At 28.5% G+C, this 26,274-nt stretch overlaps 1 protein-coding gene and 1 long non-coding RNA gene across 2 annotated transcripts; both read left to right on the top strand.

Moving 5' to 3' along the window:
* Positions 1-87: 87 nt before the first annotated feature.
* LOC135930746 (regulator of telomere elongation helicase 1 homolog) lies at positions 88-26,274 on the top strand. Its single transcript, XM_065467556.1, has 19 exons — positions 88-226; positions 2,146-2,465; positions 2,579-2,854; positions 3,353-3,434; positions 5,788-5,871; positions 5,956-6,030; positions 6,784-6,876; positions 8,631-8,707; positions 12,254-12,379; positions 12,609-12,808; positions 12,965-13,152; positions 13,241-13,332; positions 14,033-14,184; positions 15,101-15,256; positions 15,467-15,699; positions 20,188-20,379; positions 24,581-24,944; positions 25,264-25,356; positions 25,536-26,274. Exons 1-19 carry the CDS (start codon positions 88-90, stop codon positions 26,272-26,274), a joined length of 3,681 nt encoding a protein of 1,226 aa, XP_065323628.1.
* On the top strand, positions 6,900-8,595 carry LOC135931576 (uncharacterized). The gene is made up of 3 exons (XR_010573091.1): positions 6,900-6,984; positions 8,314-8,383; positions 8,560-8,595. It is a non-coding gene; the product is annotated as an uncharacterized LOC135931576 (long non-coding RNA).

Genomic DNA, 26,274 nt, shown 5'->3' with positions numbered 1-26,274 from the left:
CCTGTTATGTCAAACCTAACCTGTCAAATCTCATTTTATAGTAAAATCAGTGTTCATTGTACCGCGAAATATAAATTCACTTTTAATATGCCAGAAATTGTTGTTAATAAAATATCAATTGATTTTCCATATACTCCTTATGAATGTCAAATAGAGTATATGAAAAAAGTTATTCAATGCCTAGAAAATCGCCAAAATGGATTATTAGAAAGCCCTACAGGAACGGGTATCACAAAATAAATAAGATTATTACCTTCACAAAATTTATATTAATTATTTAAGCATATAAATAATAATATTTAATAAGGTACCTATATAATTGTAGTAACCACTAACATAAAAAAATCATAATAAATTTATATGTATATGGTTTTGGATTTATAATTTGTGAATTTTTTATTTCTATCTTATATAACTAATAAAAACGACATTAACAAATATATAACTTAAAATCAATTATATTAAATTTGTAAACATGTAAATTCTCCCTTTAATAACTTGAATATTTTTATGAATATCACATCCCCTCCCCCAATCAAATATCTTACAAAAATGAAATGAATATCTTGTATACTAGTTTATTAATATAAAAATAAGTAATACTTAATAGTTTTCTAAAATGATAATTTTATATTGATATAGGCTCATTCAGTATATCTTGGCATTGGCTGGTGCTTTCAATTTTAACCAATATCACTGGCTTATACCCATTTTAAAAAAAAAAAAATATCTAAAAATTTCTAAACAGATAAGAAGGACAAAGAAAATAATATAATATTTTTACTTTATAATAGCTATCATAAAACCCATCTTAATTCCTCAATATTCCAGTAGCAAAAATGACATAAATGCTCTGGTGGGGTATCCTGATTTCAAATGAATATATCTATTTATTTTCATTATTTAGTTTTTATACTTGGATATAAGATTGAACTAACCTTAAACATTATAAAATATTAATTAATATTCTTAGATAAAAAATATTTGGGATATAACTTGTGCCAAAATTTTCTAAAAAAGGATTTTAAAAAAATATAACTTGAAATTATAAGTCCAACAAATATTATTATATATTTAAACTAGACATTTCATAAAATTATTATTTATTCATCTAAATAAAATGGATTAAAAAATATTTTTTCCTATCTTAACCAAGGTTTAAAAAAAACCTGTGAATTTACTCTGGTGAAATTCACATATCCCAGTAATCACGAAACACAATATCTTAAAAACTAAAATAAATGTAATTATTTAATGAAGTTGCTAAGGATTCTAGATCATAATAATTAACCTTTTATATTTAATATCAATTCTAGCATGACTGAGTTGCTATGGATCCCACCAGAGTAATGATGGGTTAATAATATGATTTTTTTTCCTTATTTCTAGGGTTATGCCTATCCACAAATTTTTCACTGACAGATATTACTAAAAAAATTCGATACCAATCTGGTATTTATATAGATTTTTATGCATCACTTCATAAAAAAATCAATATTTTCTATTTAAACAAATCCAACTAACTTTCACAAATGATTAAGTGTATTTTATATTTTTTTATTCACCAAAAGTTATTAATATTTAAAATATTTGCAATGTTTATGGGTGAATGTAGTTTTGTTAAGCAGCTCAATTTATCCCATTTTTAAAAGAGATAAAACAAGATTTTTGCCAAACTATAGGAAAAAAGGAAGAGAAAAAAGAAAGGAAAGGAAGAATATGAATAAGAAATAACAAATTAACTGAGCCATTTTGTACTATTATATTTAAACAAAAATTGGAAAATATATTATATTTAAAATAATTAATATTATTTTAATTTTAATCTAAATCAACTACAAACCAGTTTTAACTTGGTTTATTAGTATTTTTTTTAATGGTTAGATTTTTGCTTTGATATTTCCTTATAACGAGCCTATGGTGGGACTCAGATGATTGTAATGGTTTATTTTGACTTGACAAAATGCTTTCTAGAGCAAGTGACCCTCCAATAATATCAGGGGCAATCCCTCTTAATATAATAATAATAATAACATCTGCTAGTAATACTTGTATATAGGGATTTTTAAGAATATTTAGCTACCATTTGATTTTCTATTAATCAAATAATAAATTATAACTCCCCTCCCCAACTCACGGAGACAGGAAAAACGCTGTGCCTTTTATGTGCATCCTTAGGTTGGCTTCAACACCACAAAGCCAAAATATCTACATCTGTGAGCCCTAACCCTCAAAAAGATATGCTAGGTACCATAGATACAAATCCCAATATTTCTTTCCCTAAAATCATATATTCATCGCGGACTCACAGCCAATTAAATCAGGTTATGCATGAACTGAAAAAAACGAAATACGCTTCCTTAATACACTCATCAATATTAGCTTCCAGGGAGCAATTATGCATACATCCTCAAGTGTCCAAAGAAAGCAATAATGCAATCAAGATTCAAAAGTGCAGAGGAAAGGTTTTGCTAAATATATGTATTTCAAATTTTCTTTTAAACATTATATTATATTAGATATATATCCTATCTTACCCTCCTCTCCTCACTTTTCTAATTTAATATCATCTGTTAAGCTTTTCCATCGCACTTGCCATTTCTACAACAATGTATCCAATCACTTTAACACCTCAAGGCAAACAGCACCCCAGAAAAAGCCATCGATGAATCAGAACAATCTGGTCCTTCAGGATATTGCCATTTTGCCTCCCGTTCCAGATATAGAAGATCTCGTAAGATTTGGGACAGCCAATAAAGTGTGCCCTTATTACTCCACCAGGGAACTCGCTAAAAATGCAGATCTTATATTAACACCTTATAATTACCTCGTGGATGCCAAGAGCAATGGGCAGGTGGTTCTATTTTATTTTTTATAAATACGTTGCTAGGGGTCAAACTTTGTGTTAGGAATAAAAACTCTACATTTTATGGGCCACATATTTCTCGGGTTCCCATAGTTCTCCAATAAATAAATAAATAATGATAATAGAATATGATTGACATTAATATATTATTTCTTCTGAATTACAAAATTAAGAACTATTTGATGGAAGGGAGGGAAATGTAACCCATGTAATTGCCATCATTTATATATTTTTCTCTAAGTTTTTTTTAAAGGGAATATATGTTCAAATAAATTATTCCTTCCTGAGACTCTATTATATCTATTTTTTAAAAAACTGCTATATCTATGCTATATATATATACCTTGAAACGACGAAATTACTTGTAAATATTCGAAATTTCTTGTTAAAATTTGTAAGTATTTTAGTACTCCTTGTGTAACTTTTTATTTTGTTAATACTTTAATTCAAATACAAAATAACGCATTTATTTTTATTATGATAAAGGTTACAGGGAGCAGAAATCTTGTCAACATCTTGAAAGTGAATAAAGTCAACAATGCAAAAAGCAATTTTAATAATAGCGCTGGTAAAAAAAATTTTATTGATAAATATTAGTGATGTAAAAGTTACTTCAAAAAAGAAACGCGTTACGTCTGTAAAAAGGAACGCGTTACCATTATTTGTTACCCTGTGAAAAAAGTAACACGCGTTACTAACTATTCAAACAAGTAACGGGTTACTCGTTACCTAAAAAAATTAAATATAATATAAATAAAATTATGCACAAAATAATATATAATACGATATCTTTTTATAGGGATCCAAACCTGAACTGAACCATTAAACCGCTAAAAACCGGTATTTTTTAAACCGCTAAAAAATATCTAGCCGAACCTAACCGAACCGCTAATATGTCTCTGAACCCGTTCGAGTCTCATAATTTTATGAGTAAAATATAATGTGTAAGTTATTACAAGTATATTGCAAAAATTTAATCTTTACTATATTACCATTTTACAACATTTTTTAAATATTTTAAGCTTTAAATTATAATGCCTAGAGAAAAATTATATCCAATATATAAATTATTTACATATAATATTATAAATGACATATCAAATCTAATATCATACTGGCAGTGCCGGCTACCCAAGTTAGTGTGGAAAGATATTTTTCAACAATTAAATTTATATTATCTCCTTATAGATATAATTTGAGCGAGACGAATTTAGAAAATATATTAATTGCGCAGCTTAATATGAACAATTTAAGTAATTGTTCATATTAAAATAAATCATTGAAATTTATTTGTTATATTTATAATTTAAATATTATTTTATAATGTGCAATTAATAAAAATGAAGTTTTATGTGTGTGTTTTTTATTTTAATTGTGAAATAAATAAAAATATTCTTCCCTATATATAATTCGACATAGGTTTGAATACAAAAGTGTTCAAACCGGGTTTAAAGGTTCGAACTGAACCGGTATTTTTATTTTTTACGAACCGAACCTTGAACCGTTATTTTCATCCGAACCTGAACCGAACAGATATTCGTTTCGGTTTGGATCCCTGTCTTTTTATATATAATTATTTATAAATAAATTAATACTAAAATAATATACTATAAGATTAGATATTTTTGAAATTATTTTTTATTTATTTTTAACAATAAAATTTTGATCAGATAAAAAAAATTACACAATAACACTAGATAAGCTTCTTTAAACCTGTAACTTAATTTTTTTATTATACTTCAATATGGCAGTTACTGGCAAATAAAAACAAATAACTTAAAATTTGATTAACCGTTTGAAGAGGGTTCGGTTTTCAAAAAGTGACATTTTACGAACATAGAACCAAACAGAGACCGATTCTTGGTTAACCACCTCAAGCCAGGGGTTTATATGGATCGGGGAGGGTTTGGATCCATGTTGAAAAATCGATTGGTCGTAAGATGAGCGTCGGGTAAATTGCAAATAGAAATGCAAGTGTTTTTAAAAAGTTACATTAGAAAAATAACTAGTTACTTTATTCGTTACATTCCAAAAAATATAACTAGACTATAAAATCTAAAATATATTTTAAAACTTTTTACGCTATATAACTTAAAATGAAAAGTTCGAAAGTTCCATTCAATTTCTACAATATCATTTTGTTTTTAAATATGAGAAAAATTTTGATGTTTGTCTTGCGATCAATAAAATTTTGATATCTTAATGTGTCGCTTTATTAGTTGACTGACAGCTGACTGGATACAATATTTTTGCTATTCCTCCCATATGATATTTGTATTTGAATAATTATATTTATATAAATTTAATTTTTTTAAAAATGTATATTTTGTTTAGCAATTTATATTTAGAGCTAGGTCCCTATAAGTGAGTGATATTGCATACGAGGAAATTACAATAGGCATGTTACATTATCAATCAAAAAAAATTTTTAAAGTTTGCAACATGTTATTTGATTAATCACAGCTGATTGGATAAATGAATTGAATAAAATGCTCACTTTATATAGGGATTAGCTAACATATTAAACAAAATACTCTTGAGAAATAATAAAAATATATATAAACAATTATTCGAATTTAAATATCATATGGGAGAGGAATACAAAAATATTGCAGGATATAATTGAAGAATTATCATTATTTATGAATTATCTATATTTTTTTATTATTTTTGTTTATGCCCCCTCTTATTTAAAAAAAAAATAGAATCTAACCCCAAACGATTTTAAAACGTAGAGCGGCTTCTAGCATAAAACATTTTGTGTTCTCATGAAAAATTGATTTATATTATAAAAAGAAATATATTCAAGGGAATTTAGGCAGTGAAAGCTGCTCCATCTATTCTCATCTCATTGGTGCTTCTATAACAACAATAAATTTCCATTTCTCTTTTCTTTTTTTATAAAAATGATAATCGAGCAGACAATGCCATGTTACAAGACGCCATCTTAATCTTCGATGAAGCCCACAATCTAGAAAAATTTTGTGAAGAAGCTGCTTCACTAGGTTTCAATAAATTATCATATTTTTCTCTTTCTTTTGTAATAAAATTGTATAATTATAAAAGAAAATATTTTTTCTTCTCTTTAGAGATTACGTCATTAGAAATCGCTCGTTCATTGGTCGAAATAGATTCAGCGATTGATGAATTGCGCAATCGCAAAGGTAGTGGCACTCATTACCAGCCATATAAAGAGCTGGTAAGCGGGCAAGAAACCCCCGGAAGTGAATTTACTTTGGTGGAATTAGCGTAATCTTTTATTCATACTCATATTTTTTTTAAAAGATACTCAAATTAGATTTAAGTAAATCCGATTCAATTGGAATAATCTATTTTTAACTCCCTATAAAATTTACTACCAAGCCAAATTTGTATTTACATTTAAATTTTCTTAATAAAACAACAAAAACAGTCGAGTTAAAGAGTGTTTCCTTAACTTAGAAAATCTTATGGATACTTTCCCTTTAGCACCTGCCCAAAACTTCAACGCGAGCGGTAGTGTTCTATCCATAGAATATCTAGCAGATGAACTGTTATCCCGAGGTTAGTTTTATTTTAAAAAAAAACGTGTAAATTCCAACTGATACAAGAATTGTATCTATTGGATCACTTGTTTTCCGCACTATTTCTATGGTAGCTCTCCCAATCTATATTTTCTAGCAGTTTGAAGATATCGCATTTTATAATTTTAAATTAATGCAATTTTTAATATTACACTATTAAATAAAATTGCTCACAGCAGTTGAATATCGTTGTCTCAATCTCCAAATGTCATAGATATATAACGAATTTAGATGGTCGGAAAATAGATGATATTTGATTAATTTATATTCCATTTTTTTAGCGGATACATATTTAATCATTTAAGAGATTATTTGCTCTTATAAGGTTTTTTTTTAAAAAAAAATGGTTGCCAGCTTTTATGATGGAGGACTTACGTGATGCTCGGACATTTATCGAACTATTAGAGCGGATAGCTTGCTATGTGACTCAAGCGGCCGACGCCTTAGGTATGTTGACGTCACGTGAAATAGGCCGGGCCCCGGATGTCGGGGGATTGGAAAAAATGGCCGTATTGGTTAGGACCCTTTTCGGTCTTTCATCGGAGACATCTGAAGGTTGGTTTACGCATTTTATACATATTTATAAAACGATACAACTTATTAGACCTATATTCATAAACAAATCGAAAAAAATGCCTTCAATACTTTAAATCCTAATTTTCTAAAATCCAAAGATTCTTAGAAGTTTACCTTGATTATTTTAACTATATCCAGTCAATCTGTTGTACCCCTACCCATATTACGATATGACAATCAAACTATCCTTTCGGCACAAGGAATTCAACAAGGGGATCCACTCTGTCCACTTCTAAGCTATAAACAGCATCATCATCCAAAATATAGAAAAACCAATTGTAACCTCGATTTCAATGTTTGGTATTTGGATGATGCCACATTATCGGGTCCTATCAGTCAAATAACTGAAGCTGTAGACGTCATTATTTTTTAAATTTTCAACAGCTAAATTTGTTTAAATTATTTTAAAAAAGTGAAATATACTCAATTGCAAATTTTTCTTCCCCAAATAGTGATCTTTTTACTCGTGTGGCTAAAGGAAAAATCTTCGTTCTCGGATCACCAGTTGTGGGATCGATCTTTATGTATCCAAACATTTTTTGATAACACAATGTGACAAATCTTTATTCAAAAAGAAAATATTCTCAAGTATTTCCCTTCCCGTATGGCGTTTTATTTAATTTTAAAAAAATTTTAATATTCCCAAAATACAATTATGCTTCAGATCATCTAGTGCATATCTATTTCCATCTATATGTTTAAAATATGAACAAAAATTTTAATCGATATTGAAGAATACAGTCAACATTAAATTTCACCAATAATAGCTGGTTACAAACCACACTACCAACAAAATCTGGAATCCTTTAAGTCCTCTCACTATTTATTATTTTTTTTACAATAAAACAGAATTCAATGATATATTGGTAAGTGATCCTAATTACGTAGTTCTTGAATGGCCGTCACACTTTCTAGCCCTTGATGAAATAAACAAAGCCATTAAACATTAAAATTATATTTTTAAAAATTTAAAAAATTTTTTTTCCGAACACACAATTTATCTTATCCCAACCTCGACTTACTTTTACTACCACGAACCATGCCGTTGAGTTCGCCGAAGTTTATCGGTATTTCAAGTATTTTTTTATCTGCTAGCTCGCATCCAACATATGATCTTCCCATCAGGTCCTAAAAAAATATTCCAGGAAAAAAACAATTCGGTTTCAAAGCAGGAATTTCGAATTTTTATCGGATATTTTTATGACCATGAAACGAAACTGGACACTAAAATTTAGATAACAGTTTTACAATTATTTTGTTTAATCATAAAAATGATAAATAAATATGATCTTTAAATATTTATCTAAGGTCGGAATGGCGAGGAGATGGAGTCGATTGATAACACGGGAGTTCCTAGAAAAAAATCTGAAAATGACAAGTTTTTCTAAATTATTTACTCCCCCCCCCCTTTTTTTTATCTGAGTTTAGAAATAAAACAATTTTTTAAAAATACAAGAGATGAATTAGGATGAAAAATAATTATTAAATGATTCATTTCGTATATAGTGTATAGAGATGGGGAAAAAATTTTTTTACGATATTTAAAATTTGCAGTGCGAATTCTCAGAAAAATGGGCTAAAGACTTTGTTGGCGAAAAAATTCGATATTCGCGTTGATCGGTTAGCTATCATGAACAACGAATACAAGAATCATTACCGGGACCTCAAAAAGATGGTCAAGGAAAACATGAAAAATTTTAAGGTTTTTTTATTTTTTATGTTTAAAAGTTAGACATTTTGAAAAATAAAAATTATGAATATTTCTGACATTTTAAATTTTAATAATTTTGTCCAAAGTTCGAGGCTCAGTTAGTTGTTCTAGCTATTAAGATTTATTTCATCCAAACATATTTATTAGTGCTGTAAATGTTACTTCAAAACATATACTCGTTACTTTTGAAAGTGTTGCCGTTACTTTAAACAAGTAACGCGCTACTCGCTATTCTTTAAAAATAATTTACAAAATATTATATATAATTTTTTTTTCCTCCTTCATACATTAAAAATTAAAATTATGCGAAGATAAATATATTGTAAGAGTAGATCCTTTTTTTGTTAATAATTTATTTATTTATAACAAGAATTGATTTTCAAAATTTTGATCACATATACAAGTACGCTTGAATGCTCAACGCAGCTTTTGCTGTGCTAAACACACGTTCATCTGGAGCAGAGAATGGGAGTTAATAAAAACGTTAAAATTAATTTTATTTATTTAAAATTCAAAAATTAAAAAGAGAAGAAAAAAAATCCAATCATCATATAATCACAATTTAAAAAAATAACATATTTATTCTTATAATTACATCATGTCCACCCCTAGCAGGCCAAGGACATGTGCCGACGAAATATATGCTTTAATTAATATATATAAGTATGTCATAAAACTTAAAAATAATCTTCAATATGTCCGCCACTCAGCTGGAGAGCGAATAAGCGATCACTGCATAATTCCTACAATCAAATTCGGGGAAGGGTTTATTAAGGTGTGAGGGATCTTTGGTGCCGTGGCAACCGGCGACATTGTCAAAATTAAAGGAATCCTTAACAAGGAGGGATACCGGCAAATCATTGAGGACCATGTGATTTCATCAGGAAAGTTTGATCGGGAATAACTTTTTATTTCAATAAGATAATGACCTAAAGCATATATCCAGGCTATGCAAAGATTATTTACAAAATCTACAACAACAGGGTATTCTCGAGTTGATGACTTGGCCATCCCAGTCTCCCGATCTCAATCCGAACTTTATGGGATCACCTTGATCGACAAGCGCGAAAAAGCCCTCTAACCTCTCATTCGCACCTTTGGGAGGTATTACAGAGAGAATGGAATAATATCACTTCCGAATATTTAAAAAATCTCATCGAAAGATTATCAAAAATTTGTGCAGCAATTATTGAGAATAAAGGTGGATATTGATGAGACCAAAATTTAGATGTTACTTAATTGCTATGTCTTTTATTTTTTGTAATTTTATATAATAATATGTAAACTTATAAATAAATTTGATAAACCTCATATTGTGTGTTATTTGTCTTATTTTAAGAAAAATGTTAAGAAAATACAGGGTGGGCAATCATTTATGGCCGGTAATGTATATATATTTTTAATTTATTTGTTTTCTAATATATATTTTTAATTGTAATTTGTAAAAGAAAAATTTGTTTTTTAAATAAAGTATTATATATATATATATATTAAAAGAATCAAATGATGAAAAAGAAAAATTGATAATAATTTAACAGGAAATTATCTATTTATGCCATTGAAGATTATTGTTATTTTGTAAAAAAAAAGTCCTTTATTTATGTATTATATTTTTTCAATCATTATTCCAGTGGGATTTTTACTTTCCTAATATTAATTCAAATTAATTAGTAAAAATAAATGTTTGAATAGGTATAATAAATTATCTATTAAAGATTTTAGACTCAATACTTTTAAAAAAATTTCAATTTACTTATACCCTATTTTTAAAATATTTATAAATGTAGAAAAATAATATTCTATCCGCTAGATGGCGTTTAAAAAATTTTTAAAATCATAAATTTTTGAATGTGTTTAAATAAATTTTTCTTAAATCAAGAAATGTTTATAAATAAAAAATTGTAATTATTCAATATTTCTTAGAATATCGAATATATTTAATTTTTATCAAAATTTGAATATCTTCTAATGAAAGATTTTGTAGATTCTTGGTCCATTTCCCTAATTAGATCTTGCATGATTATGTTCAATATAAATTTTAACATTTTTTTTTATTGATAATGGATTCATGATCTTTAAATTTTCACTCATATGTGATTCATCATCAGATAACTTGTTCAACAAATATCATTGATATATTTTTCCTCTGAGTCCTCTTAGAAAAAAGGATTATTTTGAATGTGTTTAATAAATTTCGCCTTAATCGTAGTCAAGAAATGCTATTTAAAAAACAATCGTAAATATCCAATATTTCTTTAGAATACCGATAATATTTTGTAAATTGCTGTTATGTCTAAAAAAAAATTTTTATATTTTAATGGGATTTTATTTTTCTCGGAATGAACCAAATATATAATGCAAAAAAATTAAACGATTTATACAATTATTAGTAATAATGAAAAATTTAAATATTTTTTTTGCCATATGAACATGTTTATTATACATTCCCCCCCAAAAAAAAATTATTTATGGAAAAACGAGCTATATGGTTAGCCGAGCGACATTTCCCAGCTGAGGGATAAAATAGACCTGCCTTTATATTTGTTATAAGATTTGATCTTATCTTTATGGAATTTAAATAAAAGTAATGTAAATATGTCTGGTAAAAGTTTGGAGGGGGGGGGGGGTAGTATTTAATGTTTTTGAAGTTCGATCTTCCATATTATTTTTATTTTGGAAGTATTTTGTTTCGGAATAGATTATTAAAAGTTATAAAAAAAATCGTCTGTTTTTACGCTTATTCAAATTTTTGTAAGTAAAATATTTAATTTTGTTTGACAAAAGGGGTTAAAAAAATATTTGTTTTTCTTTTGATTTAATTTATTGGTGACATATTTAACTATTATTGAAGAATTTATTATATTTTTTAACTGTCTTGATATATTTTGTACTTCAGTTTATATATCTTTCACAAATCAATCTAAATACATCAAATAATCATATTATTAATTGCCTTTGATTAGTGTTGTTAAACGGCTCGTTTTGAGCCGATTTCTAAAAACGGATGACTCAATATTTTAGTCAGAAAAATATCTGAAGCCCCCCGAGATTTTGATAATATATGCCTAGACCTTTGTTCCTTCTATGAGCAAGATCTTCAGATTTGCGTAATATTTTTCTGGATAAAATATTGATTTAGCCGTTTAACAACAATGTCTTTTTGAGGTTAATTGATTATATTACAATTAGTTCACTTAATTTATTAATTATTATACCACGCTTTCAAATAATTTATTTCAATTTCATTTTGCGCTTTCATATCCTTTCTCTTTTTACCTTAAATTTATGGCGGCGCGATTGCGATCGCGATTTAACAGCTGATCGATTTTTAAAATGTGTTTTTTTATGAGATCATTTTTTATTTATTAAATACAAATTTTTATCTTTAATTTCAATTCATAATAATAATAATCTAAAAGATGATGATATTAATGAAGAAAAATTTGATCAAGAACAGATTTTTTTTAAAAAAAAATCTCAGCTGTTAAATCGCGATCGCAATAGTCCACTAAAAGTTATGAATTAAATCGAAATTAGGTTCATTTACGCTACGATAAAAATCCTCCGTGGGTGAAACTGGGCGGTGTGAGCGTGCCTACCGTTAGACCGAACACCCAGAGAGTGCTGAGTCTTTGGTGTTTTAGCCCTAGCCATACAATAAAAGTTATTTTTTTTATAATTGTTATTCGTAAATAATGTAGTTGTTTAAGTTACTTTAGAACAATTATCTAATTACAATCAGTTATTCCCCCCCCCCGCAAACATATAAACGGATACTTTAACTACGCCAATAGAAACCAATGTAAGTATTTTATCGAATTACAAAAAAATTAGGAATAAGGAGAGAATGGGGAAATAAATAAAGAATTTAAATAATATACTTTTTTTACAGGAATTATTCAAAAAAGGCATTAGATGCATGATATTAACAAGCGGAACTCTATCTCCAATATCAACATTTTCCTCCATAATGAATGTCAAGTTTGACGTGAGGTTGGAAAACGAGCACATCATAAATGCCGATCAAGTCCTTGTTTCTGCACTCGGGAAGGGGCCTGATGGAACGGCTCTCAATTCATCTTACAAGAATAGGTTTCTTTTAATAATGGAAAAAACGAATTATTTTCTAAATGAATGAATGCGATTTTTTGAAATTTTTAATCCAAACAATAGTGGTAATGAATAGATAAAGGGAGATAATTTTTTTTTTTAATTTTATAAAATAAATTTAAAAAATAAAATATAAAGAAGTAGCACTAATTACGTTTCCTCTCTCGGCTTAACTATCTTAAACCTGTCTAGAATAATTCAAGGGGGCATCTTGGTATTCTTCCCTTCCTACTTCCAGATGGATCATTGCGTTCAATTCTGGAAAAAAGATAGCGGTATTTGGACATCCTTAGAAAAGATTAAACCCGTCTATATAGAACCTAAAAGTTTCTTTTCATTCTAATACCCCCCCCCCTCCTCCCACTCTCTTTCATTTTTTTAAAAAAAAAATATTTAAAATCAACAAAAAAAAAGCTAAAGATAAACTTAATCAAGAGATTTCATCTTACTACGATTCCATAGATGGCGGGGATTCCATCTCAAGTGTTCAAGACACAAAAACTAACGTGAGGAAGAATTAAGAATATATTATTTGATATGAAATGTATTCTAAAATAATTTGAAAGACGGAAGGAAAGGAAAGAAGATCAAATAGAAGAAATGAATGGAAAAAGGGAAAAATATTAATTTTTTTTAAAAAATATAGATTCAAAATGAAAAAATAAAATTATTAATCAATCCCCTTAATTTTTTTTAAAAAAATTAAATTAATATCCTCTAGCAATATCAAAATTTAAGTTAGCGAGAATACTTGTAGTGTTGTTTAAAAGCCCTATTAGTGTGTCGATTTCTTATAACCGGCCGATTAAGGTTTTAGCCAAAATTAATATTATGTTAGCATCGAAATTTGGCAAAATAGATGTCCAAGCATTTTCTGCCATGCTACGAACAAAATCTTTAGGGGCTTACATAATGTTTTTTTTGGTTATAATCTTAATGGGCATGGACCCAAAATCAAAGATGTCAATTATTTCAGAGTTTGAAAGAAAAAAAAAGAAGATTTTCTGAGAAGAAAAATTGAAATTTTTTTCTTCTTCAGGAATATCAAAAAATCTTTGAGGATTTTTTATTATTTTTTATAAAAAACATTATTTCAAATTCCTTCAAGATTTTCTGTCAGGAATATCAAAAAATCTTTGAAGATTTTTTATTATTTTTTATAAAGAACATTATTTCAAATTCCTTCGAAAAAATTAAAAATCAAAGTCCGCTATCATGATGGGAGTCTGTCGGGGTAAACTTAGCGAGGGTTTTGACTTCGCCGATTCTTACGCTAGAGCCGTGCTCATATGTGGTCTACCTTACCCCGCTCGAACTGACCCCAAGATCACCTTGAAGATCGACTTCATGAACGAAAAGTATCGGGGTAATACGGAACGAAGATCGAACGAGTTAGCATTTAATTAATGTTGTTTATAGGTTGTGACAAAAGAATCTGCACTAGCGGTGTTAAATCTGCTCTATTTGAGCCGATTTTTAAAAAACGGCTAGCTCAATATATTGTCTAGAAAAAAAATATTACGCAAGCCTATATATTTTGATCACAGATGGCACAAAGCTTTAGAAAACTGTTAGCTGAGTCTAGTTGACAATATATTTCTGGCGAAAATATTGAGTTAGTCGTTATAATAATAAGCTTATTATTGGAATTGGAACACAATTTTTAGCACTTAAGATTTTTTTACTAAGATTCATATTTTACACATTTTTTAAATATTTTATTTTTTTTTTCAGATTCCAAAACAAAAAAAAATTAATTAATTAATATCGATAAAATCAACAATAATTATTTCTTTTTTTCCCGCCAATATTATTTTATATATAAAAAAATTACATAACCTAAATAAGCATCATGTACCCCGCCTTTTGAAGTAAAAATCCGGGGTAGGTTAATTTTTTTTTGATATGTAATAAAATAATGTAATATAATATATAGAAAAGAAAAGCTTCTTTCTTTCTTAGAGGTCAACAAAATCAATAACTATTCCATTTACTACATCCTAATAGATGCGACCCTTAGTCGTTTTATAGTCCTGGGCTATTCTTCAGTTCTATAGGCTTAAAAAACTAAACTTTTTATAGGAAAATTTCCTTAAGTTTTATGACCTAAAGAGTTCAAATTGAAAATCTAACGGTTTTTTCATATTCTTACAAATTTGATTTGTAATTGTTTTACATATGTTTTTTTTAAAAATTCTAAATTGATGTATTTTATTTTAACTTTTAGAAAGTAAAATATTTTTCTTTCATAATTTTAAACGTATTATTTATAAGTGCGGATGGGTGGGACACGATGTTGGACGGGAATGCTTGGTACAGACTCGAAGCCGACCGAGCGGTCAATCAAGCCGTAGGCCGGGTTATTCGACATAAAGCCGATTTCGGCGCCATCTTATTATGCGACGAACGATTTTGTCACGCAAACAATAAGTTATTTATTTTTTCTTTGTTTATTATTGGATTATATTATTTATTTTATATCTATCAGTTTTTGTTGTCTTAAAAAATTTGATTTATTTTACGTGGAAAATATTGAAATCCTGAACGAAAATAATATAGGACACAATTTAAACTTTGTACTCTTTTGAACATATTTGACGACATTATATTTTTTTAACTTATAAAATTTTTAAAAAAAAGAGAATGTGGCTTATCCAAATGGCTTAGTCCTAGGCTAAAAATAACTCCAAATTTTGGGCAACTCATATCTCAAATCAAGCGATTCTTTAATGCGGCCTTCGTAAATTACCCGCCGGCTCTTCACACGTCCCACGAAAGCGGAGACGATTTAATGATACCCAGGAGAAAGAAAGTGAAAAAATTGGTAAGCTCTAAACCGCCAGCTATGGAAACAACCGATTGGCTGGGATCTTGTGAGTAATTAATTTATTGCTTGTTTAGGAAATATTGGCGGTGTAGGCCGGGGGTGGGGGTAGGATATTAAATAGTAAATTGGTTTGGTGTAACAAAACTTCGCATGTTACTAATCCTTCTTTAACCATCATATTTAACAATATCCAGGATTTTTGGTAAAAATTAAAATTACATTTAATCTGTAATTAATATAATTTTTGTTGTATATTTGTAATGGAGGCCTCTTTATATATATCGCAATTGCTGGATTATGGAATGATTATCTTTTGAAATAAATGTAATATTATGAAAATACATCAAACTATAATTATATGGTTGTGAGTTTTTATTTAGTAAACACTTGGGCATGGATGGGTACTCATTCAATTGTATATATCGTCTGCTTACCCGTCACACCGAACTGAGAAGGGCCTAAGAATATTAAGAGTTCCCTTCGATAATAAAATGGAGCATTCTCATTTTATATCAGAAAAGTATATTTCCATCTGATATATAAAGTTAAAACCTTTTGTAACATCTTCGTTTCAACTGTAGGTGAGAGGATTATTCATTAGCGGAAATCAAAAAATAATTCATTTTGAAATCAGAATGTCTTTTTATATTTTAGTAAGTTAACAATTTATTTTTTTTAGATCTAATGGTACGGAGTATTCGATCTTTATTTTCAATTATTGGGGGGGGAGGGGGGGGGGGTCGGTCATACGTTTTTAAATATAAATGAAATGAAACTAATCTACAATTAAGCGTTTCATTATGAATGTTTATGGAATGATCCAACATAATTAGGAAAAGGGGGTCGTGATATTTTATGAACCATATCCATTAATTGGTACAAAAAAGAATCCAAGCCATCATATATTCTGGAACTATGTGAAAATAAATAATATTCTACGATTTTCAATAATAAATTTATTTTACTAATTACATCTTCCCTAATCTTGAAATCAAACTAAGTTTCATTCCCCACCCCCTCCTCCATAGGAGTAAACCCTTTCTTATTTGTCTGGCGACAAACATAATTATCCCCAAAGGTAAAATTAAAATATTTTTCCCAACTTTAAGAGACAAATGGTATAAAATAAAATGAAAGTACATTAATATGAAAGTAAATTAAATTGAAAGTAAATTAAATTGAAAGTAAATTAAAATAAAAGTAAATTAAATTGAAAGTATTCTTAAATTGAAAGTATTTTTACCTTTATTAATTATATATTTTCTTTGTCTCTTCTCTTATTTATGAATCTTTATTAATTATATATATTTTTTGTCTCTTCAATAATTTATAAATCATAAAATTTTCTTCTTTTTCAACAAAAATAAAATAATGAATCTCCTTTTACTTTGTTGCCACTGTATTTTTCTTTTTCAACAAAAATAAAATAATGAATCTCCTTTTACTTTGTTGCCACTGTATTTTTCTTTTTCCACAAAAATAAGCAAAATACATGGCTAACAACATGTTCGTAATATATATATTATAATCATTTAAAATACAATTAATTTTTATCATTCTAATTCAACCATAAATAATAATCATTTAAAATATAATGAATCTTTATCATTCTAATACTACACGTCCACCCTATTAAGCCTTAGTGTATATAATCTCCTTCAATCTTCTTCTAATAATGTCATTTCTTTCATATGACTCATGATATACCCAATCTCCAATTCATCTCTCATTTCACTTAATAATTCATCTTCTTCCTTCTGTAGCAATATATCCTTATCATGAGTCATACCAGGTAATGCCTTTTTCTCCGATCTTATATTCACTTTATTGAAAATTTCTGGACATCTATCCTTGACACCTAAAGGATACCTTTCAAATTGAAACTTCTTAGAATATGCTACTGTTTTAATTCCTTGTATTCTTTTCCTTCGATTCCTGAATCTTTTCCCTTGACACTGAATCTTTAAATGTCCCCACTTTCTACAACGGAAACATTGACGCATCCATCTTATATCAAATCCATTCGACAACATACATTCTTCTTCATCTTCCAACAGTTCTCCCACGTTATCCTCGTGTTTCCATTCATTTGTTGCCTCCATTTATCCTCCCACTTCATCGACAATGGATAATAATTAATTGGTAATATCACATTTTTCATGATGTGTGTCTTAAAAGGCAAGTATGATACTTTTGCCATCAAATCTTAAAATGCAAAAATAAATATATATCTCTACCCCCTCCCAGCTCTATGTATAAATCATTCTATTCTAATTTTTGTTGATCATGGTGACGAATACCCTCCGTCCCATTTTCAAATTTTATACGATTTAATTTCCCTAAATTTTCTATTACTATCCCTCTTTCTTATAATTTATCCTTATTATTATAACATCTAGCCCATAATATTAGACCCATATGATTTAAGACGGATACGTCAATGTTTTCGTTGTAGAAAGTTGGGACATTTAAAGATTCAGTGTCAAAGGAAAAGATTCAGGAATCGAAAGAAAAAAATACAAGGAATTAAAACAGTAGTATATTCTAAGAAGTTTCGATTTGAAAGGTATCCTTTAGGTGCCAAGGATATATGTCCAGAAATTTCCAATAAAGTGAATATAAGATCGGAGAAAAAGGCATTACCTGGTATGACTCAAGATAAGGATATATGGCTACAGAAGGAAGAAGATGAATTATTGGGTGAAATGAGAGATGAATTGGAGATTGGGTATATCATGAGTCATATGGAAGAAATGACATTATTAGAAGAAGAAGATTGAAGGAGATTATATACACTAAACCTTAATGGGGTGGACGTGTTGTATTAGAATGATAAATATTCATTATATTTTAAATGATTATTATTTATGGTTGTATTAGAATGATAAAAATTAATTGTATTTTAAATGATTATAATATATATATTACGAACCTGTTGTTAGCCATGTATTTTGTTTATTTTTGTGGAAAAAGAAAAATACAGTGGCAACAAAGGAAAAGGATTTTCATTAATTTCTTTTTGTTTAAAAAGAAGAAAATTTTATGATTTGTAAATTATTGAAGAGACAAGGAAAATATATAATTAATAAAGATTCATTAATTAGTGAAGAAACTAAGAAAATATATAATTAATTAGAGAAGAGACAAAGAAAGTATATAATTAATAAAGGTAAAGATACTTTCAATTTAAAGATACTTTCAATTTAATTTACTTTCATTTTAATTTATTTTCATTTTAATTTACGTTCATTTTAATTTACGTTCATTTTAATTTACTTTCATTTTAATGTACTTTTATTTTAATAAGTGTGGATTGCACAATTATATTATAATAATTCTAAGAACAGTAGAGGTTTTACTCTAACTGAAAGGTTTTTGGGAAGAAGGGCGAAAGTATTATTGGATCTTATAAAACCAAGAGGTGATATAGAGGTTTTATCAAATAAAATCAATAGTACTTTATATCATATGGGTCAAATAATATGGGCTAGATGTTATAATAATAAGGATAAATTATGGGAAAGAGGTATAGTAATAGAAAATTTAGGAAAAAAATTAAATCGTATAAAATTTGAAAATGGGACGGAGGGTATTCGTCACCATGATCAAACAAAAATTAGAATAGAATAATTTATACATAGAGCTGGGAGGGGGAAGAGATATATATTTATTACTTTTAAAATCTAAAATTAATTCTAATTGAATAAGACCTTATGTTCCCCCTAAAAAAAATATGTTTGTGTCCACATAAACCCCTATGTAAAAATTAACTACACGGCATTATTAAAATGAAAGTACATTAATATGAAAGTAAATTAAAATGAAAGTAAATTAAATTGAAAGTAAATTAAAATGAAAGTAAATTAAACTGAAAGTAAATTAAAATGAAAGTAAATTAAAATGAACGTAAATTAAATTGAAAGTATCCTTAAATTGAAAGTATTTTTACCTTTATTAATTATATATTTTCTTTGTCTCTTCTCTAATTTATGAATCTTTATTAATTTATCTCTCTTCAATAATTTATAAATCATAAAATTTTCTTCTTTTTCAACAAAAATAAAATAATGAATCTGCTTTTCCTTTGTTGCCACTGTATTTTTCTTTTTCCACAAAAATAAACAAAATACATGGCTAACAACAGGTTCGTAATATATATATATATTATATAATCATTTAAAATACAATTAATTTTTATCATTCTAATACAGCCATAAATAATAATCATTTAAAATATAATGAATCTTTATCATTCTAATACAACATAAAAGTGTGATATATTTTTTTCAAGGATAACAGAATTTTAGCCACACGTGATAAAAGTAAAGGCTCATGAATAAAAATGTTAGATTATCTTTTATTATGTGCACAGCAGGGAAAGGCATGTTGTACAAACTATTCTGTCTCCCTTACAACGATAATTAATAGAAAATTTTGGCATTCGTTTTTTATAACGTTATATAATATTGTTGTATCTAACTGACTATTCTTATCCCTCTCTCCCCTCCCCCACCACTTCCAACCCTTGCTCAAGATCAAAAAAAATCGCATTACCAGAAGGAGCCAGCGTTTATTTCGATTCCAAATGACGATGATTCCGACGTCTATTTTAGCGCTACTTCCGGTTCTTCCGATTCTGTGATCGATATAGAATCCATTCAGTCTCAATACTATACTAGCTACCAAGAAAATGGCTGGAATTCTAATGAAAACATCTTGAATAATGGTATAAAATTGACACTCAATATTTTAAACGCTTTATTTAAATCACGGAAATTAACCCGTTCTTAAGATTAATAATTTATATCATTCATTATACATTTTTACAATTTTAAAATTAAGGAATATTCCGCATATTATAAATATATCATGAAAGACAAGAAATTTAGAGAAATTAAAATTTTACCTTTCTTGCAAAAATACCAATCGATACCTTTGAACATAACTATAAATATACACTTTTATATTTTTTTATATAATATTTTTTTCTCTAAAAAAGGTTTAGTAGTAGTGATTTTTTGAACCTAGTTACCCCAAATCCGTGGTTAGTCAGATCATCGATGGGGCTAGTCGAAATCTTTGTTTTATTTATCTATATAAATACGTGTAAAACATTATCCCATAAAATAAAAATATCGTGATTTGATCCATTGCAGAACTTAAAACCCTTTTTACTGAATATTCGATTGACCAGTATGAATTGAATATCTCTTATAAAAAAAATATCCCCTGTCATAGGTTACTTTTTTTAGAATAATAACTGATATTATGTTTAATACATTATTCCAAAATAAATTTTGAAAATATTATTGTTTGACTGTTAATTGGTTGGTTATGAGTCGAGTAGAGGTCAAATCATTATACTTTTTTGGACAATGCTTAACACCTAAATGTACACGTATAAACCAAAAATAAAGAATTTCCCATGGATAACGCCCAGCAATGCAGTATTTAATCAATCGGTGGTCAAATCACAATATTTCTTAAAATATTTTTTGGGATAATGTTTTACACGTATTTATAGATATGTAAAACACAAATGAACATTTTTCAATTGATATTACTAGCAAAATTCGGTCAATCGAATATTTAGTAAGTTGTCGGTTTTGAGCTCGCCAATCTGTCAAATCACAATATTATTGGTATAACGATTAACATGTTACTATTTACCTGTAAAACAAAAATGAAGAGATTTTGATCAATAACGCCAGCAATATGTGCCTTACAAGTTTTCTATTATTTTGCGACTCTAAATCTACTCATATATTAAGTATCAAAGAAGCCTATCATTTTTTTTTTAATTTTTAGGTTTTCCACATGTATTTACACCCAAATATAAAAATAAGCGCTAACCAATAATTATTCAGGTTTCCTAATATGATATTTTTATATTTATGCATTTAACGCCCTCTTATGGATATATATTTGTTAAATTTTAAAATCTAAAAATAAAATTTATGTTGTAATAATCTAGTAAATATATTTCTTTTTCCATCAATATAAATTAGAAATAGAATCATAAATTATTTGATATTTAATCTCAGTTTGATTTATGTATATTAAAAAAATGTTTCTGAAAAGAATTTTAAAAAGAAGGATTTTATTAATAAAATTTTGATTGATAATGATTAATAGAATCGCAATTTGTGGCGTCTTCATAATCTTTTGTGTAGAATATTTTTAATTTTTATATATTTGAATACCATAATAAATAATATAAAAATTGATTGATTGTGCTGACAAGCTACGATTCTACTAACCCCAATCGGGGTAATATTACTAATACAATCTTAACATATATTTAAACCTTACATATCAATCCGAAGCTTTCCTAAATATTAAAATAAGAGTTTTAACTTTCATATATTGTCCATTTTGTCATGTTTAAACTTTTAATTCTTATTTTAGACCAAATTTTACTTTATAAAGGTTACTGGTTTTAAAATAAAATCCGTTGCCGACAAGCCTGTGGTAATAGCTCAATTACCAATTCTATTTTTTTACAACTATTTTATTTTTCTAAAATATGTGGTAAGATTCAAAAAATGACAAATTTTCCTTTTTTTTTAAACTATTTTATTTTTCTTTTTTATATCCGAAGAAATACAAAAATCTTTATATTCTTTTACATAATTTCTAAAATCAAAAAAATTCTAAACTTTTCAATAAAAATCGCGAATAAATGTATATTAATACAAAATCAATAATATACTTCTTTTTTTTAAATACCAAAATACAAAAAAATCGATATATATATTTATCAAAAATAAAAAATCGATATATAATTTTTCTTCTACTACAACATGTACCCCCTTCTAAGGATGAACTCCAGGGTATATGCTAAAAAATAAACGCAATACAAAAAAAACTAAATTTCCTTAAAATTAATTTATTATAAAAAAAACATTTACGCAACTTAAAAAAATCATGGACCCGGGGCGTTAATGATCAACTCCTCTAGGGAGTCACTCAACTCCACCTCCGTTCCATTAACATTAAAATTAATATTTTTTCGAACCAACATTTTCGAATTTCCGACTTCATTCTGTTCCTTCTTTCCAAAACCCATCGTTATCCCACCTGGCACCTTTTCATTTTCAGCTGCTTGGCGGAATTTATACAACAAACGTCTTTCTGCGAAATCTTCGGCTTCCCGGGCTAATAATCTTGCGTCATCAAATACTCTCCACTGTTGGCCCCCAGCCCAACGATTTATCCCATGGTTTAACGTATATGAGCTGCTTGTTCCACTTGCACATTCCAGGGCTTTATGTCCTCTTCCCACGCAATTGAAACAGTTTAAACTGAGCTCCCTCATTCCCATTTGCCGCGATTGAATAGTTGCCGGCCCTGACGCGTAATTTGCTTGTAATGTTGCCCTACCTTGCTAGGACGTTAGACCATACGAGGTTGTCGACAGGGCTCCTTCTCCAGTCTGTTGATCAATCCACGCATTGTGCCATTTGTCCGCTAGTGGACTCTTCATGTCTAAAGAATTAATCTGCAACATGGTTCTATTGGTCTTTATGTAGTAGGTCTCCATAAATTCAAAATTTTCTTTCTCTTGATTTAAAAAAAAAACTAACAACAATTTACACAAATGGATACTACACAATAATTTCTTTCTTTTTTTTACCACCAACAAAAATAATAAAAACTATTATTATTATGGAACGGAGGTGGAGATGAGTGACTCCTGCCCAGGAAAGTGCAAGTGGAACAAGCAGCTCATATAAGTTAAACGATGGGATAAATCGTTGGGCTGGGGTCAACAGCGGAGAATATTTGATGACGCAAGATTATTAGCCCGGGAAGGCGAAGAGTTCGCAGAAAGACGTTTGTTATATAAATTCCGCCAAGCAGCTGAAAATGAAAAGGTTCCAGGTGGGACAACAATGGGTTTTGGAAAGAAGGAAATTCAGAATGAAGTCGGAAATTCGAAAATGTTGGTTCGAAAAAATATTAATTTTAATGTTAATGGAACGGAGGTGGAGATGAGTGACTCCCTAGAGGAGTTAACACCCCGGCTCCATGATTTTTTTTTATACTTTTTGGCCTTTAATCTGTATAATGGTAGTCAATGGTTTTCCGCCTAACCTATTTACAAAGTAGGTATCTTTAAATATGCACGGCACCACTGTGGTAATGGCTTCTGTGGTAATGGCTCAATTACCAATTCTATTTTTTTACAACTATTTTATTTTTCTAAAATATGTGGTAAGATTCAAAAAATGACAAATTTTCCTTTTTTTTAAAAACTATTTTATTTTTTTCTTCAATTCAATAAAAATATATCTTTTTTATATCCGAAGAAATGCAATAAAATTCTTTATATTCTTTTACATAATTTCTAAAATCAAAAAAATTTTAACCTTTTCAATAAAAATCGCGAATAAATGTGTATTAATACAAAATCAATAATATACTTTTTTTTTAAATATCAAAATACAAAAAAATCGATATATATTTATCAAAAATAAAAAATTGATATATAATTTTTCTTCTACTACAACAAAGCCTTTGTGCCGACTAGCCCTGGTCTCCCCTATATGTTGGGTACTCTAATTATTCCATTTTTTTTTAAAAAAACTAGTTTACGCTGATTTTAACCGGTTCAAAAACGGATTATCCTAAATTTTTAACCAACTATCACCTCAGACTCGGGGTTTTTCTTTATCCTGAAAATTATGATTCAATTTTGGAGAAAGCAGAAATAAAATTGATACACGATTTTCTTCGGCACATGCCTATAGATTTAGCGCCGATTTTTAACCATTACACTAACTATTACTAACCAGCGTCCGTAGACATAACTGGTTAGATCCTTAGAAATTTTTTTTATGATAAATCTAATATTATTTTAAAAATCATAACAAGATCATAAAGGTTCAGATATATGTAACATCATTATTTATTAAAATGTAAAGTGAACCAACCACCAACGACGAAAGGAACAGAACATTCCTCTCAAAATTCTCATTCCACTCAGGGGCCACAAATGCTGCTGTCGTTGCTCAACACTCTCAATCAATCACAATCGTCTTCCAAGAACTCATCTTGCCTCACCCATTCTTCTTCTCGTGAGGATATCATGGATATGGTGTCTTCGATCTCTAAAATCTCTCCCGAAACCTTGTTATTCCCTTTTAAAACGAGTAGCACAACAAAAACTGACATTCGTAAAATCAAGAGTTTCAAATCTTTGCCCCATTTCCTAGCCACTTGCAGGAAAACGTTGCGGGCCGAACCGGCCAAATATTTTGCCTTTTGTGACGCGATGAAGTTGTACAGGTTCGTGAAAATAATTATTATAGTGTTCTAACTGCTAAGTAATAAACTTATTTTTGAAAATATTTTTTGTTTAAAAAGGCATTAATAATATTGCCAGTAACCAATAAAAAATGTTTTAATTTGATCACTTATTATTAACCCATAATTCTATCATTTTATAAAACTCTATAGAAACGAATAATATATTTATTTGAATTTGCGAAGTTTAATTTTAATTGTTAGTTGTAAAAGGTCCTATTGTGAAACCTGTGGTTGATAATAAAGTGAGATTAGAAACAAATAAAATGTAATTATTATTTTTTCTCTTTCTTTTCTAAAGCCGGAATGGAAATATTCGCGCATTCATTAGCAGCATTCTCGAGACGTTCGAAAGGAGGGAAGAAAATCTCAGGATGGTTTTATTTATCTTGGAGTAAATAATTAAATAAATACTTCTTTTAAAATGCTTATTTTGTTTTAATTTATTAAACATTGCTCGGAATGCTAAACACCCCATATGACATATAATGATTGGGAAATTTTGTTTTCATTTTACAAAATTTCTTTTTAAACCCCCTTTCCCTCTTAATGTCCAAATGATATCTTAAAAAGTATTATAAAGGTGAAAGACGTAAAAATCTACATGGAAGAATGCTTGGAACTATATAAATCCCTCATGACAATATCCTTGAATTTAACGGATATTCCCGTATCGTACAAATACAAAGATAACCCAATGAATCGTTATATTAACAATAATAATAATGTTAGTCTAAATGCCAAAATCGATTCGCTAAGCCTTGGCCCAACCACCGCATCATCTCAAATTATTACCCTACCTGACTTGATTGATTCGTCGTCGCAGAAAGAAGTAACACACCACGAAATAACTGTGACGGGAGAAAGGAGCAACAGGAGTATTCCTATTCTCACCATTCACGACACTGATTCTGATAAAGACATCTCAACTGCAGATGGTGTGGTTGATTTAGCGGACGATCCTGACGAAGCTAATTGGGAAACGGAATCTGGGAATTCGGGTAGCACTCTTCTCTCCAGCGATATAGAATTTATAACTGGTAGGGATAAGGGTTCCACTGGTACTAACTCGTTTAAAAAGTCCCTCGACAACTTTAAAAATGCCACCAAATGTAAAGATTTGTGCCCCTCGGTCAATCCCAGACCAGTCTTAAGCGCTTGGACCATAAATAACCCGAGTATAGCACCCGACCTCATGGCTAAACAGAAGCATCAACGGAAGAGAGCCGAATATAAAGATAAGAAAAGACAAAAATTGGAAAAACAAATTAGTGGACAGTCCAGTATACTCTCCCACTTTTCGAAAAAATAA

Source organism: Gordionus sp. m RMFG-2023, chromosome 1 (assembly GCF_954871325.1).
Source record: "Gordionus sp. m RMFG-2023 chromosome 1, tfGorSpeb1-WG-v2, whole genome shotgun sequence".
Classification (NCBI taxonomy): Eukaryota; Metazoa; Nematomorpha; class Gordioida; order Chordodea; family Parachordodidae; genus Gordionus; species Gordionus sp. m RMFG-2023.
Note: the sequence above shows the minus strand (reverse complement) of the source record. Positions and strands in the feature narration are given on the sequence as shown.